The sequence below is a fragment of the Colobus angolensis genome, unplaced genomic scaffold, assembly GCF_000951035.1.
Source record: "Colobus angolensis palliatus isolate OR3802 unplaced genomic scaffold, Cang.pa_1.0 Scaffold78, whole genome shotgun sequence".
Taxonomy (NCBI): domain Eukaryota; kingdom Metazoa; phylum Chordata; class Mammalia; order Primates; family Cercopithecidae; genus Colobus; species Colobus angolensis.
Genome location: NW_012121598.1, coordinates 7,673,981 through 7,695,019, shown reverse-complemented (window position 1 = coordinate 7,695,019; position 21,039 = coordinate 7,673,981). Strand labels below are relative to the sequence as shown.

The 21,039-nt window shown below is 40.2% G+C and overlaps 1 protein-coding gene across 5 annotated transcripts in view; it reads left to right on the top strand.

The window, feature by feature from the left end:
* MYO5A (myosin VA (heavy chain 12, myoxin)) overlaps positions 1 to 21,039 on the top strand; it is a 160,700-nt gene that overhangs the window by 52,950 nt on the left and 86,711 nt on the right. For all 5 annotated transcript variants that reach the window (XM_011928637.1, XM_011928633.1, XM_011928636.1 and 2 more), the window contains exons 11-19: positions 1,833 to 1,973; positions 4,487 to 4,612; positions 5,946 to 6,029; positions 9,509 to 9,670; positions 10,639 to 10,736; positions 13,917 to 14,003; positions 14,092 to 14,200; positions 17,262 to 17,473; positions 18,360 to 18,516. In XM_011928637.1, coding sequence (XP_011784027.1) covers positions 1,833 to 1,973; positions 4,487 to 4,612; positions 5,946 to 6,029; positions 9,509 to 9,670; positions 10,639 to 10,736; positions 13,917 to 14,003; positions 14,092 to 14,200; positions 17,262 to 17,473; positions 18,360 to 18,516 — 1,176 coding nt within the window. The remainder of the gene's footprint in view (positions 1 to 1,832; positions 1,974 to 4,486; positions 4,613 to 5,945; positions 6,030 to 9,508; positions 9,671 to 10,638; positions 10,737 to 13,916; positions 14,004 to 14,091; positions 14,201 to 17,261; positions 17,474 to 18,359; positions 18,517 to 21,039) is intronic.

Sequence of the window (21,039 nt, the reverse complement as noted above, 5' to 3'; positions counted from 1 at the left end):
GATCTCTGCCTGGCTTCAAAGCGTCCTTTGGAACCAGCAGAGACAGACTGGAGGCTCATGGAGCCAAAGTGGAGATTACCTTCAGGCGGACGTCTCCATTCTGAACGGGTCTCCCGAGCCACTTGGTGGCTCAAAAGTGGGCCTCGGACCTGCGCAGGATTTTTGGCCGAGGGAGGTAAAGAGGAGACAAGGGCACTTACCCCAGAGAGGCCGTGAGAGTGAAGGAAGCGGGTCTCAGGTCCTGGTCCGTTGGGAGCAGGAGGAGGTTCCTCAACCCCTAGAGGCCTGAGGAGGGGTCTCCTCCCGGGTCTTTCGCACCAACTGATTTGTTTTTCTAAGACCACCAGAAACGCGTACAAAAGAAGCAGCGGGTAGGCAAGGGTAAGAGCAAAACTGCAAATTTATTTTGGTCACCTACGACAGGCTCGCCTTGAACAGAAGTTACAGCTCCTAGCAGCGGACTTCCCAGCCCCACTCCTGTCGGGATGTCGGGACTGCAGGAACTCCATCCGAGAGCCCCACCGGGGTTCCCCCACACCTTAAGTTACCAAAAATAAACTTGCAGTTTTGCTCCTACCCTTGCCTACTCGCTGGTTCTTTTGTGCTCGCTCCGCTGGTCTTAGAAAAACAAATCAGTATTCATTGGAGATCTTGTGGCGTGTAAGTTTCACAGGGCGTGGGGTCCTAGAAAATATGGGTTGTTTGGTCGTCATCACAAAAGTCTTTTCTTCCCACAAAAATAGCAAGATTTGTGAAAGAACCAAAGGAGACCAAAGACATGAGTAAAGGAAGGCAGAAACTCCCTAAGAATGAGTAGCAGTCATTAGCATCTGTAGAGACTAGAAGTGGTGATGTCAGCTGCATTGGCTGGGAGTGGCCGGGCAGCAGACTGAAACAGGACCTGTGGCAGTGGTTGAATTGCCCTTCCCACCTGGACTAGCTTGGCTCCCATTTATCTTTAGAGACTAGATCACACAGCCCTCCTCAGGGAAGCCTACCCTGACCAGCCTGTGTCCAAACTAGATGAGGACCCTTGCTCTTATAGCTCATATTATTTTCCTTTGTAATATTACTATAGCTTATGATTATATTCCTTATGGTTATTTGGTTTCTGTCTGCTTCTCCCACTTGTCTCCAAGCTCCGTGAGGGCAGCATCCACATCTGTGTTGTTAACCATGTGCAGTGACTGGCACATAGTAGACAGTTAATACATATTTTTGTGTGAATGGAGATGAGAAGCAATGGTGAGGACAGTGGCTGAAGCCAGAAAAGTGAGTCATAGACTCCATGACTATCAAAGATAATCAGGGCAGTCACGAGAAAGGCCAATTATTAACTAATTCTGAGCCACGTGAACTTCAGCACCACAGTCCCATAGGAGAAGTACTTTGTTATGCTGAAAGCATTGCCCAGCGTGGTTCAGTAGCTTGGAGGGCATCAACATAGTTGTTAAATGCCAGCCAAGGCATTCTTGTGTCCCATGTTGTTAGCAGCACGGTATGATAACTGAAGAAGCCAAAAATACATAGTGTAGCTTTGAAAATATACATAATAAAAAGATCACAAAGATTGCTACATTGATCAGCTATTTAAAATACCTAGATTTACTTGTTCACCAAGAATCCCACGTAGCTGAGGTTTTCCTGTTGTTTTATTTGCTTTCTCTGTGTGTAAATCATGCTTCTCCCATAAGGTTGTTGTTGTTGAAAGCCATAGATTATCTCAAATTATGTTGGTATCATCTTAGTGTTTTATATAAACATTGTTTCTTGACTACATTCTTTGTTACAATGATCCAGTAATGACTGCTTTTTTTTCTTTTTCATTTCAGCATGTCTTCAAATTGGAGCAAGAAGAATATATGAAGGAACAAATTCCATGGACACTCATAGATTTTTATGATAATCAGCCTTGTATTAATCTTATAGAATCAAAACTAGGCATTCTAGATTTACTGGATGAGGAATGCAAGGCAAGTATGATTTCCTGGGGTACTTGGTTTATCAAAATAGATATATCAAGGTCAGAAGGTAAGGGGTTCAAAGAGAGATTCATTAGTATATCATGGAATGCTGTTGTGGTGACAAGTAGGGAATTATGCTTTCATTCCAAAGGGACACTAGACCCCAAGAGTTCTAATTACAGGTGAAAATAGGAGAATTTCCCTCCTCTTTTCAGCCGATTCTAAATTACATGAAAAATTGACACTAGATACTACCAATTTTAGCCACTTTTGTTATTAGTTTGTTTATATTTAGTACTTTTTGTTTGGCGATAGAATTTATTTAAAGAAATGCAAGAAACTGTGCAGAAGATATTTTGAATAATAGTTCTAAATAGTTATAATTGTAAAACTAACTAGTTGTTCCATATTACTGACATATTTAACAGGGATGGAGTTGTATCTTTAACATTTAAAGGTGCAGCATGTTGGAAAAAAGTATTAGATCCCCAGCTTTACCACTGAGTGATCTTAGGCAAACCTATTCTTTCTCTTTATTTCTCTTTAGTTTATATGCAGTAAGTTACAGTATAGCACAGGTGTACCCTCCTAAGCACCCAGACTTCCTACAACATTAAGGATGCATGTAACGAAAAGGTTCTCAGCCTCACTTGAGATTTAAAAAAATGCAAACCAAAGCAAAAATGGTACACCACTCTTTACCCATCCAGTAGGCAAATTTAGACTTGATAACTTTCATTTGATAATACTAAATGAATATTGCATATATACTCATGATGAAAAGCATGAATTCATTCAACATACTTTATAGGATATGTGACAACATTTATCATAATTTTAACTACATACCCTTGACCCAGGAATGGAACTGCTGGGAATTTCACCTTTGATTATACTTGCAAAAGTATCCAAGGTATATACATGTAAGAAGAAAACTGTGGCAGTTGTCATAATAATAACAAACAAATCAGTAACAACCTAGTAGCCATAAATAATGCAGAGAATGCTATTGTTGCGAAGCTGAAAACAATGCAAGGAGTGTGTAAAATTATCCTATTCACATACATGCCTTCAAAGAGACTTAAGAAGGCCAGGCATGGTGGGCTCACATCTGTAATCCCAGCACTTTGAGAGGCTGAGGTGGGTGGATATTTGAGTTCAGGAGTTTGAGACCAGTCTGGGCAATATGGTGAAACCCCGTCTACAAAATAATACAAAAAATTAGCTGGGCATGGTGGTGTGCACCTGTAGTCCCAGCTACTTGGGAGGCTGAGGCAGGATAATCACTTGAGCTTGGGAGGCAGAGGTTGCAGTAAGCCGAGATTGTGCCGTTGCACTCCAGTCTGGGTGACAAGAGTGAAACCGTCTCAAAAAAAAAAAAAGAGGAAGAAATAATTAAGTTGGAGGAAATGGCAAGAGGAGACTACTCTCCATTTTATATCTTTCTGAATTATAGAAATGTTTCACTATGTACAAATGTTACCTTTATTTGGCAGAATTTTTTTTAATTTTTAATTTTGTGGGTACCTAGTTGGTGTATATGTTTATGGGGGTACATAAGATATTTTGGTATAGGCATGCAATGTATAATAATCACATCATGGAAAATCGGGCATCCATCCCCTCAAGCATTCATCTTTTGTGTTACAAACAATCCAATTATACTCTTATTCTTAAATGTATAATTAAATTATTATCAAATACTAGGACTTATTCATTCTAATTTTTTTTGTATCGATTAGCCATCCCCTATCTTCCTGCTACCCTTCCCAGCCTCTGGTAACCATCTTTCTATTCTTTATATTCATGGGTTCAATTGCTTTAATTTTTAGATCCCACAAATAGATGAGAACATGTAATGTTTGTCTTTCTGTTTAAAAGAATTTTGAAAACATATATAATAGCCCTGATATTTCATGGTAAGCTTTTTTTTTTTTTTTTTTTTTTGAGACGGAATTTCGCTTTTGTCGCCCAGGCTGGAGTGCAATGGTGTGACCTCTGCTCACTGCAACATCCTTCTCCCAGGTTCAAGGGATTCTCCTGCCTCAGTCTTCTGAGTAGCTGGGATTACAGGTGCCCGTCACCCCGCCTGGCTAATTTTTTGTATTTTTAGTAGAGATGGGGTTTCACCATTCTGGTCAGGCTGGTCTCAAACTCCTGACCTCAAGTGATTCACCCACCTTGGCCTCCCAAAGTGCTGAGATTACAGGCTTGAGCCGCTATGCCCGGCCAGCTTTTATTGTTTAAAAAACAACAACAACAAAAAATTTGTTTCATGATTTTTCTTATAGGCAGATTGAACTGCCCCAAGATTGGGCTGGGTTGCCCATGAGAAGGTCTCAGTCATAGTATTCATTAGTAATCGGTTGTTGGCCTCTAACAATGAAATGTGGAAGGAATGAACTCCTAAACTGAATTGTAAAAGTTCTTAGGTAAAGCCAAAAAAAAGATCTTTTGACAGCTGATGCATTAGAAGAATCACAGTACTTTGTTTTCTTTCTTCCTTTTTCCCATGAATATAGATGCCTAAAGGCACAGATGACACCTGGGCCCAAAAATTGTACAACACACATTTGAACAAATGTACACTCTTTGAAAAGCCTCGTCTGTCAAACAAAGCTTTCATCATCCAACATTTTGCTGACAAAGTAAGGAAGCTTTGTATCATTTTTTCTTTTTGAATTCTTAAATGTGGAAAAAAGTCAATAGTCAGGAGTATCTTTTTTTTCCTTTTGCTGATGTTTGCATTCTTCAGGGCTCAAGGGACAACAGTCTTTAGTGTTGACATGTTGGTTTTCTCTTCCTTTAATCTACATTGAGTTATTTGTGAAATAAGTATGGGTCTATAATTCTGAAATCCAGGAAACTCTGTAAAGTAAGTTTGTTTTTTTTATAACTCATTTAGCTAAACCTGATCTCTGATCTGAATTAACATGAGATTATTTATAGTCTGTCTTTATCACAGTTAGGCTGGATATTTACATATTTCACAGTAGAAATATGAATATGTTTTGTTATAGATCATTGCCTTCCATTTTGCTGGAAATATGAAAAAATGGTGCATGTACATACTACATCTTAAATGCCTGAAAAATTCCGAGTCCTAAAGCATAGCTTATCTCAAGGGTTTCAGAATAGCAATTGTGGACTTTTGTCACCCTCTGCGATTGATTCACTGGGTCCCTTCTAATAAGGCATACTGTCTTACTGCTTCACAAGTTCTATAGTGTACTTAGCAAATCACAAGCAATGAGAGTAATTTATATTTCAAGGAGATTGTGGTGTAGGCTTTGGGGTAAGTTTCACAGGGTCTCCTTTAGGGATTGAGGACTTTCTAAGTCTGCCCTAATTCCATCTAGAAGCCTTGAGATGACCCTAGGGCCACCTAAAGGTTTTATCTTGCAAGCTTTGACCCTCTTGAGTGGCAGACAACTGAAGTTGCTGGAGTTTTGGAAAAGAAATAGTCTCTTCTCAAGTAGTCCCACTTTACCAAATCATGCAATATTTCCCCAGCCTTCACCTTCATCCATCAGCAGCTTTTCACCTCTGTCCCCATCAAACCCTCATTTGTTCCTTCTGATTCTCTCTCCTGTTGTAATCTCTTCTAAGAGGAAACACCCCTGCTTGATGGTGACCTAGGTTGGAAGGAGATACAAGGAGTCAGCCTTGGAAGAGCTCTCTGGCCAGCATGGGAGAAGAGGATCTGCTTATGAATCTGCTCACCCACTGAGAGGATCTTTTAGATCACAGTTACTTAGCACTACCACTGTTTCCTAGAAAAAACAGTATTTGAGGAGTTTTATTCTAGAGTTAACATGCTTCTTACCAGGAATGGCCCTGGTTTCTTAGAAAAGACTGATAATACCCATTTGCTGAGAGCTGATCATATAGCCTGAGACTAATAAATATTCTTGTTATTGATGATTATAATATCTATTCAAAAGTTTTATCAGTTAAGGAGATTTTTCCATGTGTTTTCAGGTGGAATACCAGTGTGAAGGATTTCTCGAAAAGAATAAAGACACCGTTTTTGAAGAACAAATTAAAGTTCTTAAATTAAGCAAGGTAACTATGGATAGGCTTACTCTAATCCAGGAGGTATTCAAAGCATTAGATTTTTAACAATAAAAATTATTTTTTTAACAAAAATCAGTTTCAGTTTTTAATTTACCAAATATATAAGACTTAGTATGTTAGTCAAAGTTATTTAGCTGCATGTCAGGTCCTGTTCTAAATGTATTAAAAATGCTAACTCATCTAATGACTCTCATTTTATGGATGAGACACCTGAGACACAGAGACTTCATGGCTAGTGAGTTTTCAAGCCAAATTAAAATCCAGGCTGTCTTGCTGAGTCTGTGCTTTTAACTCCTGTGCAATGTTTCTTTCAGTTTTGTGTGAAATTATTGCCTCCACAGTGGTTCTAGACTGTGTTGTGCCTTGGTGAGAGGCCATGAGAGAAAAGAGTCTTTCTGCCCTGTCAGTTTGAAGGGAGGTGCTAGAAACATGGCCTTACACACTCCATCAAGATGGAGACTGATCACTGGATCATCACTGAGTGCAGTTCCAGGTGTGGCCCAAAGCACTTTGAAATTATTTTTCTTAGGCATAGGTACTAGAGACACTGTTTTCTAGAGGGAAAAGAATGTTCCAGATGGTAAGAGCTATGATGGCTACATTGTATTGATGATTAGGTTGATCCCCTCCTCCATCCCTTGACCTTCCATCTGGAAAGAATGGGGAGGGGAGCATGGCTCATGTTCATCCCACAGAGAGCAGAGCAGGAAGCCAGTTACTTAGATCAGCAAAATGAATATTCAGGTATTCAGCTAAAAATAAAAAATTTTCCTGTGAATTCTTCTAGATTACTGACTGGCAGTCTTTGTTTTTCTATTTTATTCTAAGAGAATCCTTTTAACTTCAGTGGAATAGTATATGAATATTTTGACTGTTGTTTTTAGAATAAAAACCTTTACTATCTATTATTTTGATAATATAAAGATTACATAAAGACCAAATCCCAGTTTTAACCTTCAGAAAATAATAAGGTGAGACCAGGTGTGGTAGCTCATGCCTGTAATCCCAGCACTTTGGGAGGCCGAGGCAGGCAGGCTGCTTGAGCCCAGGAGTATAAGATCAGCCTGAGCAACATGGCAAAACCCCATCTCTACAAAAAAATACAAAAATTAGCTGGGCATGGTGGTGCATGGCTGTAGTTTCAGCTACTTGGGAATCTGAGTGGGAGAATCACTTGAGCCTGGGAGATTGAGGCTGCAGTGAGCCGTAATTGTGCCACTGTACTCCAGCCTGGGAGACAGCGAGACTCTGTCTCCAAAAAAAAAAAGGTTAAAGTGTCTAACAGTCACTGGGCATTAATTGTTTATAGTTTACAGGATTGATATGTAAGAGAAAATTCCCACAATGCCAGACTCGTTAAAGATCTTTATTGATTTGATTTATAAATAATGATAAAATTCTAGTTTTATTACTTTGTCAAAGTAATTTAGCTGAAACAGAACATTCACAGGTTTTCATCTGATTCTTGTTGTTGTTGTTTTGAGACAGTGTCTCACTGTCACCCAGGCTGGAGGGCAGTGATGTGATGATCATAGGACTCACTGCAGCCTCGACCTCCCCGGCTCAGGTGATCCTTCCACATCAGCCTCCCAAGTAGCTGGGACTACAGGTGCACGCCACCATGCCTGGCTAATTTTTTGTCAAGATGGGGTTTCACCATGTTGTCCAGGCTGGTCTTGAACTCCTGGTCTTAAGGGAACTACCCACCTCGGCCTCCCAAAGTGCTGGGATTACAGGCATGAGCCACCGCACCTGGCCAGGTTCTCATTCTTGAGGCATCCTTGATCAGTTGTCTTTATTCTGATTTAGTTTTCTAATTGGCTTTTGAGTCCTTAGTCATCATAAAGTGGGTATGCGTTCTGACAAATCATTTGCAGTGACCACCAGTCTGTGTAACATTGTTGCCATTGAAGTAGGGACAGTGTGTGACTTACCTAACATAGCTTGGAGGCTTCCTCTGCTCCTGGTCTTTGCTGAAACCCAATCTAGGGGTATGAACTTCATAATTTCACTGCACCTGATAGAAGCCAGTATCACATAGTGTAAATGTGTTCTCTTGAAAGTACTAATTTTAGAAGATTAATATATGTGTTATGTGTTTTGAGTAGAATTATTTTTGTGGTAATACAGTGTAGAGTATGTTTGTGTATTTATGTGTTTTGTCTTTTTTTTCCTGCAGCCTCTAGCTTACAACTTGAAAAGGAATTAAAAATATATATATATATATATGGAATTATAAACTTATCAGAAGGTGCCTTATTTGATATTTTTCCACCATAAAGAAATCTTTCATTGCCACATCTAATATCGGGAAGCATATAAATAAATTGCAACTTGAGTAAATACCACTAAATTTCAGTTCTACCAAGTACTATTAAAATGAGTTTTAACCCTCTACTTTTTGTATAGCTGATTAATAAGGGGAAGCACAGTTCATCTACTGAGTTTATGCCTCAGATCTCTCATCTATAAAATAGAATCATGATAGCATCTAATTTATGGAATTGTTATGAAGATTAAATGGGTTGTATTAAGGTTAATAGATAAATAACTGTAGTTGCAAATATAGCTTGACTAATTAGAAGAACTGGTTTTATTTATATGGGATGTGGCACTGTTGTAAAGGTATGTACATACATCAAGATGTTCCTTTGGATTCGTTTGAAGTCTCTTTTTTTCCATAAAATTTCTCCCAACCGTATTGACTAGTATCATCTACCTACTTATTGAGTACCAGATCTTATAATAGTCTTTCACATTGCTAACCTGATAGAACACAAAATTGATTACAGGAATTATTTGTTGAAGTTATAAATCCCTCGAAAACAAATATCAAATGTATAGGATATGGGTAGGGTTTTAAACTTTTTTTTCTGTAACCCAAATTATCTTCCAAAAATTGTTATTCATAACTTTTAAAACCTTCTAATATTGCAGAATTTGTTTATGACCCTTTCCTGCTGAGATTTTCGATGATGTTTTTGAGTTACTGCTCAGCACTTAAGTTAGTAGGCAGGCAAATAAAGCAGGTGAGTAAACACTTGATAAATAACATACAAACTTGGAATAGTGTTTTTCTCCACCTGATGCTAAAACAGTTTGTGGAAATGAAGTAATAAGGCTTTCAATTACTATTTTTCCCATAAAATAATTATAATTCAAGCCCATTAATATGTTTAAATTTGTCATTTCCTGTGGATTAGGTTTTCAAGTCCGGGTGCAGTAGTTCTGACTTTGCTTTCCCCCAGACACGGTTGTAGAATTACTGCATTTTTCCATGTTTTTTTTTATAGCTTTTACCTCACCTTCCTCTCATATTCTTGGCTCTTATCATAGATAGCGACTCTTTCTGGTGTGTGACTCTGACGGTGATTACTTAAGGAAGGGAATCTCTGTAATATTTATTTTGTGAAGGTTTACGTTCAAGTTTGGTTTAGAATGATTTCCTTATACTGTTTCTGACTTAGTTTAAGATGCTACCAGAACTATTTCAAGATGATGAGAAGGCCATCAGTCCAACCTCAGCCACCTCCTCAGGGCGCACACCCCTTACACGCACTCCTGCAAAGCCCACCAAAGGCAGACCAGGCCAGATGGCCAAAGAGCACAAGAAAACGGTGGGGCATCAGGTGAGTTCAGGGAGCTGCTGCCAGGCTCCTTCCTTTCTGGCTCATCTGAAACCTCAGATCTTCCCTCTTCAGCCTCCCAAGTGGGATCCTCAGTTGAGGAGAGCCTAGAACTTTGACTGTAATGTCATACAACACCGTCCACTAAAACTCTTCTCCACCCAGTTTTAGACCTGTGACTGCATAAACCTTTCCTGGAATAATTTTCTCTACAGTTTAATTCTTCTAGTGCATGTCGTCTGCCTCAGACCACCCCATCTTTGCTTAGTTTTCTGTTTGTTTTGTCTCTGTATTTGTATGGTGCCTCAGTCAGCTCCTTCAGAACAGGGCCCTCACCTTTCTTTGATGTCTTATGTTCTCTGAGAGTGGAAAATGTTACATACATGCTTAGTGCCTGAACAGAGAGTAGGGCTTTGAATGGAGGCTGAGCGCTCCTCAGCTTGCTCTCCTGTGCATGTGACCCTGTGCCTGGTTTAGATAGGAACAGGGCCTGATCCAGGTCCACAGCCTCCAGTCCTGATCCTAGGTCCTTAATTTTAACTCCTCTCTGCCTATCCTTTGTCATTCTCTTACTCATAACCTATACTCTTTTAAGTCATCTGCTACGTTTTCCAGTATCTTCCATCAAAATTCCCACTTTATGTGATTAAATGGCCTTAAAGCAAGGTTATATTGTTAGTTACATATGACAGCTCATAACAGATTTCTGTAGCTTCCTGTGGGGAAGAGGAGTGGGAGTATAGGAATCTATATTTAGTAGAGTAAGCATGAAAATGGTAGAATTTAGGCAAATTTTAACCAAAAGCCCTAGCATTCTTGTTTTGTGACAGCTCCTCTTCTGAAGATGGGTTAAGTTTATAAGTGGCAGAGTTATCTCCATTAGTGTCATAGGAAGAGAATTTCCCATGGTTTTACCTCATCTTTGACTTTGGACAAATCCTTGATACCCGCTTCTGCCCTTTTTCATGCAGTTCAGAAACTCCCTGCACCTGCTTATGGAGACACTCAATGCCACTACCCCTCACTATGTGCGCTGTATCAAGCCTAATGACTTCAAGTTCCCATTCACGTAAGTATTTCTGAACTACCCAATGAAAAAGTACATATCTTGTAAGAAGTGCCAAACCAACCAAGCAAACCAATATTTTCCTTACATTTTTATAAGGAAAAAATACTTGGGTAAGTCTTCATGTCTTGTAGAGGGAAACCATTAGTCAGTAGATTATTTTTTCAGTTTTTGTCCCTTTTGAGAATGTGAGAATAAATTATCAGCCTTCTGAAGATTTGAAAAGTTGAGGTCAACCAAGCATTCTGGTTCTGGTTTCTGTTTTGAATTTTCTTCAATTGATCTGTCTGGGATTTTTGTTGATTTGGGCATCAGGTGGAACCAGCACTGGCTAGGACAAGGCTGTTTGGCAAATGCTTACCTGCTGCTTTTCCACTGTTGAAATCATCAAAGGGTGTCTGTTTTTACCAGCACCTCCTCCTGCTTCAGATAACATGCATGAAGGGAGAATCAATCTTTCTGGAGATTTGTTTTTACAAAACAAATACTTTTCTAATTTTATGTATTTATTTATTTATTTTGAGATAGAGTTTCGCTCTTCTTGCCCTGGCTGGAGTACAATAGTGTGATCTCGACTTACCACAACCTCTGCCTCCCAGGTTCAAGCAAGTCTCCTGCCTCAGCCTCCCGAGTAGCTGGGATTACAGGCATGCACCACCACGCCCAGCTAATTTTGTATTCTTAGTGAAGATGGAGTTTTATCATCTTGGCCAGGCTGGTCTTGAACTCCTGACTTCATGATCTACCCCCCTCGGCCTCCCAAAGTGCTAGGATTACAGGCGTGAGCCACCATGCCCAGCCTATTTTTCTAATTTTAAAAGTAATACATGTACATTGTAAAGACAGTTTTCAGGAAATACAGAATAGTATAAAAATAAATGAAAAAGCATCCATCAACCGGGTGCAGTGGCTCACACCTGTAATCCCAGCACTTGGGGAGGCCGAGGTAGGTGGATCACTTGAGGTCAGGAGTTCAAAACCAGCCTGGCCAACATGGTGAAACCCTGTCTCTACTAAAAGTACAAAAATTAGCTGGGCGTAGTGGCAGGCACCTGTAATCCCAGCTACTCAGGAGGGTGAGGTAGGAGAATCGCTTGAACTCAGGAGGTGCAGGTTGCAGTGAGCCAAGATTGCACCACTGCACTCTAGCCTGGGGGACAAGAGCGAGACTTCATCTCAGAAAAAAAAAAGAGAAAAAGCATCCATCATACCCAGGGAGATAACTGGTATTAACTGTCATACATTGTTCTTGATTAACCACCTTCTCTTCCCTCCATGCTCCGTGTGTGTGTGTGAGAGAGAGAGAGAGAGACACACACACACACAAAAGGAGGGGCCTTGTGCTATGATTGCTGTTTAGTCTTTACTTTTAATAGATTGTGAACACTTTCCCTTTTGGTAAATAAAAATCACATAATCGTAATGACTACAGAGTATCCCATTGTATAGACATAGTATCATTTATTTAAATTAGTTCCTACTGATGGCCATTTAAGTTGTTCCAACAATGCTATAATAAACATCCTGTGCCAAACATTTTTGTGTATTTGTCTGATTATCTCATTGGAATAATGTGATTCTAGAACTGGAATTTATAGGTCAAAGACCAGGCACACTTAAAAAGGTTGTAATAGCTCCCACTCCCCACCCCCTCCACAGTGTATGAGTACGCTTTTCCCTACCCCCGTGCCAGTCCTACTGTCTGGAGATTCTGCCTTAGACTGAAGGGCAGTTCTGAAGGACTGCTGTCTTTCTCTCTGCTTCATCACCAAGAAGTCCTTCATGGAAGAAGTGGGAAGCAGGAAGAAGCTGCTACACTTGGGCCTCTGTCCTGGACAGCCCTCAGGACCATGACCTTTTATCAACCAACCCCATCTTCCACCACCAATGGAACACCTGAGAAGATAGCACAGGGGAGGCCTTAGATGGATCGCTCAGAACTTAACTATGGAAGTCACAGGAGCAATCATTTGGCTGAAGGGAAACCTTAATACTTCCTCTTCAGTGCCAGTTTAGCTTGAGGATGCCATTTGCCTAGAGTGAAATAAATACAAAATGTAATACAAAACAAAAATCTTGTTCATTGATGTGGACACTAGGTTTAGAACAGTAGGAATTTTTTAAAAAATATAACTGAATGAGGCATATTTAATTTGTGCTTCCTGTTAGAGAAATCTCCAGGGTTGACCAGTCTTTATTCCAGGGGAGCTCTGTGTACTGATCTAATGACTTCTGAGAGCTTCTTGTCAGGCCATGCCATGAAATGAGTATGGGCAAAGTACAAAGGAGCGTTATGTTGTTGTTGCTACTGTTGTTTTTTAGACGGAGTCTCGCTGTGTCGCCCAGGCTAGAGTGCAATGGCGCGGCCTCGGCTCACTGCAACCTCCACTTCCCAGGTTCAAGTGATTCTCTTGCCTCAGCCTCTGGAGTAGCTGGGATTACAGGTGCCCGCCACCATGCCTGGCTAATTTTTGTATTTTTCATAGAGACAGGGTTTCACCATGTTGGCTAGGCTGGTCTCAAACTGCTGACCTCATGATCCGCCCACCTCAGCCTCCTAAAGTGCTGGGATTACAGGAGTGAGCCACTGCACTTGGCCATGTTGTGTTGTTTTAAATGTGCTCAGTGGACTTTCTTGTTGTTGTTGTTGTTGAGACAAAGTCTCACTCTGTGGCCCAGACTGGAGTGCAGTGGCGCGATCTTGGCTCACTGCAACCTCCACCTCCCGAGTTTAAGTGATTCTCCAGCGTCAGCCTCCCGAGTAGCTGGGATTACAGGTGTGTGCCACCATGCTTGGCTAATTTTTCTGTTTTTAGTAGAGATGGGGTTTCTCCATGTTGGCCAGGCTGTTCTCGAACTCCTGACCTCAGGTGATCTACCCTCCTGGGTCTCCCGAAATTCTGAGATTACAGATGTGAGCCACCACACCCAGCAAACTCTTATAAGAGTTTGTGTTATAAGTTGCAGGTAATGTTTACAGCTATTTTTACTGCTGTAAAATATTGTCTCCTCCCCATTCTCTCATAGTTTTCCATTTTAATCACTGCTCCGACTTCTGAATGCTTTCTTTTCTGATTTATCCATTTTGCTCTTACAAAATAATTTACACCCTGACTGAGGAGAGTAATTTGTGGCCACCAGCCAGGTTCTTTGTGGATTAATGGCTTTGATTTTTATGTGTAGGTTTGATGAGAAGAGGGCAGTGCAGCAGCTGAGAGCTTGCGGTGTCCTGGAAACCATCCGAATCAGTGCGGCTGGTTTCCCCTCACGGTGAGCCTGGCGTTTTTCAGATGTAAGGGGTCCTAATGGGAGAAGATCCTAGTTCTTTAAGTAAACTCAGATGGTTTTCTTTTAATAGGTGGACTTACCAAGAATTTTTCAGCCGCTACCGTGTCCTAATGAAGCAGAAAGATGTGCTGAGTGACAGAAAGCAAACATGCAAGAATGTGTTAGAGAAACTGATACTGGTAAGAAAGATTTCACTTACAGTCATCTGAGCAGAAGGCCTAGTGGTTCTGACCTTGGAGAGCCCCAGGAACTTTTGTATAAGATTTTCCTAATCCAGATCATTTCAGGGTGGGATCCAAAAGGGGCACGCTACTGTGTTTAGGATGCTGGAAGTAGTGAGGATGATGGTCCACTGTCAGGAGGCAGAGCTGTGAGGCCTGGACCCACACTTGAGACACATTCTTCTTAGACAGTTTGATTATTATTAATAAAAATGTACCTAGTACTTACTTCTGGAAGACACCAGGCCAAATGCTGTGTGATTAAGAAAAAATAAGTCTTGTTCTCAGGTAATATAGTCTTACTTGGAAAGTAATACTTTTTGAAGACAAGTATAATATTTAACCATAGTGTCTATATCAAATGCTGAATGAGTGGAACAAGAAATCGGGATGACAAAGCGACGTCTAACTACAGGAAGGAGAGATTTCATGAAAGAGGTGTGTTTTGAGTCAGGCCCTGAGAATGGGTAAGGTTATGCAAAAATGGAAGGAGAATATTATAAGAGGGAGTAAAAAGCAAGATAAGCATAGGGTTTGCTCTGAAAACAGTTTTTTGCAGGGTGAGATTTGTGTATGAGACAGTAGAGAAATGGTTAGGAAATGTAGGTTGGTGTTACAGAGAGTCTTGCAGGCCAGGCTAAAGAGTTCTGCAACTTTACTGGGACCTGGAATGCTTGTTAAAATACAGATTTCTGGGCTCCGCCATCAGAATTTCTGATTCAGTAGGTCTGAGGTGGGCGCAAGAATTTGCATTTCCCGGGTGCTACCGATGCTGTCTGAGGACTACATTTTGAGAACTACTGATCTTGGTCTTAGAGAATTAAAGATTTATGAAAGGTTTTTAAAAAAATATTTTCAGTTAGTTAACACTAGCCTAGATGGAGTACCTCACTTTGAGCTAATTGATCATAATTACTAGCTGTGAACTAAATGTAATGCCCCTTTGTTGTTAATAATATTTTTTCCTTGAAAGAGCTAAGTTCACTTCCTCAATAATGCTTTTTTTTTTTTTTTTAAACTGGGGCTTTTTGAGTTTGCACCAATTCCCTTCTTTTTTTTTTTGAGACAGAGTCTTGCTCTTTCACCCAGGCTGGAGTGCAGTGGCATGATCTTGGCTCACTGCAACCTCCACCTCCTGGGTTCAAGCCATTCTCCTGCCTCAGCCTCCCCAGTAGCTGGGATTATAGGTGTGCACCACCATACCTAGCTAATTTTTATATTTTTAGTAGAAACAGGATTTTACCATGTTGGCCAGCCTGGTCTCAAACTCCTGACCTCGTGATCCGCCTGCCTCGGTCTCCCAAAGTGCTGGGATTACAGTTGTGAGTCACTGTGCACCGCCTGCCCAATCCCCTTCTAACCTGTGTTCAGGTGGGAATGTAGAGCAGAAAGTAGGAACAGGCCCATGCCTGGTCCCCTCACCCAGGCCACTTCAGGCCTGATCAGGTATTTGCGGGAATTTAGGCAGAGGAGGCTGAAAGATAGAGGCAGGATTGGTGTGAGGTGTGAAGCGGGTTGGGGGTAAGGACCGCTTTTCTAGCTAGGGTTCCTATGTAAACTTTATTGATTTAAATTGAAATAATTTTAGTTTTTTTAGATATATGTAGATGTTTCTCATTTTTTGGTTTCATGTATGAGACATGACAAGATATCTACTTATAGGGAAAAATGGTTTTCTTTATTTTCCCTTAGAATTTCAGATCACATGGCCGAGCATGGTGGCTCATGCTCTTAATCCCAGCACTTTGGGAGGCTGAGGTGGGTGGACTGCTTGAGGCCCAGAGTTCGTGGCCGTCCTGGCCAACATGGTGAAACCCTGTCTCCACTAAAAATGTAAGAATTAGCTGGACGTGGTGGTGCTCACCTGTAATCCCAGCTACTCAGGAGGCTGAGGCAGGAGTATCACTTGAACCCAGAAGGCGGAGGCTGCAGTGAGCTGAGATCACAGCACTGTAGTCCAGCTTGGGAGACAGAGCAAGACTCGTCTCAAAAAAAAAAAAAAGAATTTCAGATCACAGTAATGATTCTTATACATAAATTCCATTCTTTGATGCAAGAATGGTTACTGATTTGTATACTTCTAGATAAGGTGAATCACAATGTAATATAAATGATTATATTTTTGTAAAAGGAGTTTAAAATGATTTTTTTTTTTTTTTGAGATGGATTCTTGCTTTGTTGCCAGGCTAGAGTGCAGTGACGCGATCTTGGCTCACTGCAACCTCCACCTCCTGGGTTCAAGCGATTCCCCTGCCTCAGCCTCCTGAGTAGCTGGGAATACAGGTGCACACCACCATGCCCAGCTAATTTTTTGTGTTTTAGTAGACAGGATTTCACCATGTTGGCCAGGATGTTCTCGATCTCCTGACATCATGATTCACCCACCTTGACCTCCCAAAGTGCTAGGATTACACGCGTGAGCCACTACGCCTGGCCAATTTGTAGGATTTTAAACATATTAATGGAGTTTTATTAGTTTGTTTTCAGATATTATTGATAAAGCCAAGAGATAACTGTTTAGAAATGTAACTCAATATGAATACCCAAGAATTTTGGTTTTTGGTTTTTGAATTTTATTTCGTATGCGTTTCTTCCTGCCTTATTCTTCACACTGGTGTTTTTGTCCCTTCAGCTTCTCATGGAATATACAGCCCGATGTAATCCTTACAACCTGGGTCAGTCAGAGAGAGTCAACATCTCCATTTCCTTGAGATGTTTAAAACACAAACAAGCAAATAATAACTGCCTATAACCCACAACCAAGTTTTGGGCCTCAGATAATAATTCCAGGTAGAATAATTCTGGAAAATAACTCTTAAACTGCAGTTTTTCTTAAAATCCCTTCTATTTGCTCAACTTGCATAGGATTAAAAATCTGGCTCCATTAGTTAATTGTGATGTAGCCCAAGTTTTAGCTAATAGATTCATTCCTTTACTGATTCTGCTTTTAGACATTTTTTCTTTTAAATTTCATTTATATGATTACTATTTCTGAATATACAATTTATTCCAAAAATAGGACAAGGACAAATACCAGTTTGGTAAGACAAAGATCTTTTTCCGTGCCGGTCAAGTGGCCTATCTAGAAAAATTGAGAGCAGACAAACTGAGGGCTGCCTGCATCCGGATCCAGAAGACCATCCGAGGGTGGCTGCTGAGGAAGAAGTACCTACGCATGCGGAAGGCGGCCATCACCGTGCAGAGATACGTGCGAGGCTACCAGGCCCGATGGTAGGTCTCCTGGGGACAGATTAGAGTGCACATCTAATTCACTGTCCAAGGACAGTTTTGAGTGGTCACCATACCTGAAAAGATAACACCTTACCTTTTCTTAGTTCCAAGGGACAACAAATTAACTCATAGGACAGCTAAATAGAATAAAATTTCACTCAGCCGTATGAATGATTCAGATTTATCTTCAAAACATTTACAAACTGCTGCTTGCTTATGTCCTCAAAATTTTTATTTTTGATACTTTTATATTGGGCTTGAGGAAATTGTGTATAAATTAAAACAGTCATGAATATGAGCTAGTTAATAATGACTTCATTGAATAATTTTCAGGAGCAGTTAACTGAGAGGGTCTGGAAGAGAATTGCACTTTAGTGTGATTACATGTTAGGTTAATTTTAATTGAGAAGTATAAGTAGAAATGAATTAATCATGAACTTATACCCTCACAAATTCAGGAAAAGTATGGTAGATTAATAATGGCTAGATCCAAGAAAGATGGTGATAACTAAGTATGAGATTACTGTGTATGTCTGTCTGCTCTATAAAGAGGGCATGGCCCAGGGTAAATGGATCCTGTTGTAGAAAGTATGAACTTTTGTGAATTTTGCTTTCTTGTAAAATCTGGCAATGTGGGCCATCCTACTTTTCAGAGTTAGGGAGGGCTCAGATGAGATAATAAATGGAAAAATACTTTGGGAAACTGTAAATTGCTATACAAGTGTAAGTAAATATGAATGTTGACTTATCATGCACATTATTAGAATAATACAATGGAGGTACTACTCTTTATGCGTAAAACAGTGACACTGTTTAAGTATCTCTAGCATGTATTCCTGCATTTTTTTCTGATTACTGACAACGTAATATTATTTTCTTTGGCCAGCTATGCTAAGTTTCTGCGCAGAACCAAGGCAGCAACCATCATTCAAAAGTACTGGCGCATGTTTGTGGTCTGCAGGAGGTACAAGATTAGACGAGCTGCCACTATCGTTCTTCAGTCTTACTTGCGAGGCTTCTTGGCCAGAAATAGGTATCGCAAGGTGAGGCATTATTTTCAACTTTGTTTATTCATTCTATTAGCATTACAGGGGCTACGATGAATGTAGGAACTGTATGGGAACAACCAGCTATTAAAATACTATTTGTTTATTTTAAAAAATTCTTTTTTAGAAATACGATCTTGCTCTGTCAGCCTGGCTGGGGTGCAGTGGTGCAGTCACAGTACACTGCAGCCTCAGACTCCTAGTCTTAAGCAGTCCTCCCACTGTGGCCTTCCAAAGTGCTGAGATTACAAGTGTGAGCCACTGTGCATATGCCCAGCCTGAAATGCATTTTAAAATACTAAATAATCACATATAGTTATTTAAAAAAAAAAATGGGAAAAAAGCTTTTACCTCCTTTTTTCTCTTTGTTTATATAATTTGAAAAAAAAAAAAGTATATTAGTTTACTGTGGTTGCTATAATAAATTATCACAAACTTGTTACCTTAAAACAACCGAAATTAATTCTCTCAGAGTTCTGGAGACCAGAAGTCCAAAATCATTATCACTGGGACAAAATCAAGTTGTCAGCAGGCTGCTCTCCCTCTAGAAGCTCCAGGGGAGAATCCTGGCCTCTTGCAGCTTCTGGTGGCTACCAGCATTCCTGTGCTTGTAGCCACATCAGTCTGGTCTCAGCCTCTGTTTTCACAGCCTTTTCTCCTCTATGTGTCTGATTCTTCTATCTGCTTCTTATAAGAATAATTATGATAGCATTTAGGTTCCACCCATGTGATCCAGGATAATCCTCCCATCTGAAGACCCTTAACCTAATCACATCTGCAAAGGCCCTTTTTCTGAATAAGTTAACATTTGCAGGTTCCAGGGATTAGCACCTAATTTCTTTGGGGCCCACTATTCAGATGACTACAGAGAACTTTGAATAGATAGAATATATGACAAACAGGTTGAAGGTTATTCCAAGAATGAGACAACCTTGGAAGAATTTACCGTGGTGAAGAGGAGGCAAATTACAACATTAATGTGGTTAAAATTGTATTGACAGGTATGATGCTCCAAAAGTTTTTGACAAATAATCTTATATCTAGCGATAATTAAAGGGGTCACCAGAGTAGTCTTAATTATCACCTGTGACCATTGATGAACGATTTTTATCTCTTTCATTTTGGCAAGGTTTGGGAATCTGTCCTATAGAATATATTTCAAATAAGCAAGAAATATAAGCCAGGATATTAGAGCTCTATGGACATTACCATTAGAAGGAGCATTAATGGGGTGATTTGGGTCTCTAAGCACAGGCAGTATATGAGTGTGACCTAGGCCCTATTTATATATTTATTTATTTATTTTACTTTTTTATTTGAAGTGATTTTAGACAACAAAAAATTCAAAACTGATGAGGCTTGAATGAGTGTATTTAATAGCTGTGTTTTGAAGATAGCTACTCCAGATCTTTCTGCTTGCCCCTCCTTTATGTAGTCTCATGCTCTTTCTATATAGGCATGAGATTTTAGGGAGGGAAGAGGTTTGAAATTGGCTTTTCAGATATACCAAACTAGTTACCTTCCTGTGTTCCTCACTACTCTCCTTAGGAACATCTGAACTGGGTTTTGAGGCTACTGGTTTAGCAGTAGCAGCCTCTGGCCAGCTCAGGCTCCCACTGTGACTGGACAGGGTGGAAGGTAGCAGTGTAGAGGCTTGCTGACATGTAAGCCAACAGCCATCACATTAGTGCTCCTTCTAGCTGTATTTCAGGTCCAAGGTTCCCCTTCATGAGATTTGGGGGTTTCTTAAAGAGAGTACAGGTGTTGATTAATTTCTCTCACTCATGATGAAAGTGAGATTGAAAATGGAAGCTCTGATTAGATAATGTTTCCATTTGACTAAAATTACAAAAGTAGACCAATGTCCAAAGTTACATGGGAGAAGCAAATGGAACAGGAAAATTGGCATTAATAGCTTTGCTACTGTGTGTTGCTTGAGTTTAAAAGTCTTTAATTTGCCATCACTGAGACTCATCCAGTTGCTCCTTACTCATCCGGATAAGACAGAGGCCTCCCTCCGGACTGTGATGTTCAGTGAACATTCAGAACTCCCAACCTCAGTGCAGTGCGATGCAGTGGTTACACTGAAGGAAAACTGAGGGCTACCTTCACATTAGGAAAACAGCCACAGAAGGCAGACTTGAGGGGGCCGAAGACACTACTCAGATCTCCTGAACAACTGTGTTTACTTTGTATTTGATGGTTTAAAAGTTAACCACTTATTTATTAAATGTATCTTCTAGGATGACACATTTTAGTCATTATTTTTATCAAGTGCAATAACCTAAAATAGAAACTATTCTTTTAATGATCTTATTAAACTGCTATATATATGGATAGATGCTTTCAGAGATTTTACATTTTAAGAGTTTGATAGGGCCAGGCACGGTGGCTCACGCCAATAATCCCAGCACTTTGGGAGGCCGAGGCAGGTGGATCATCTGAGGTCAGGAGTTTGAGACCAGCCTGACCAACATGATGAAACCTTGTCTCTACTAAAAATACAAAATTAGCAGGTCG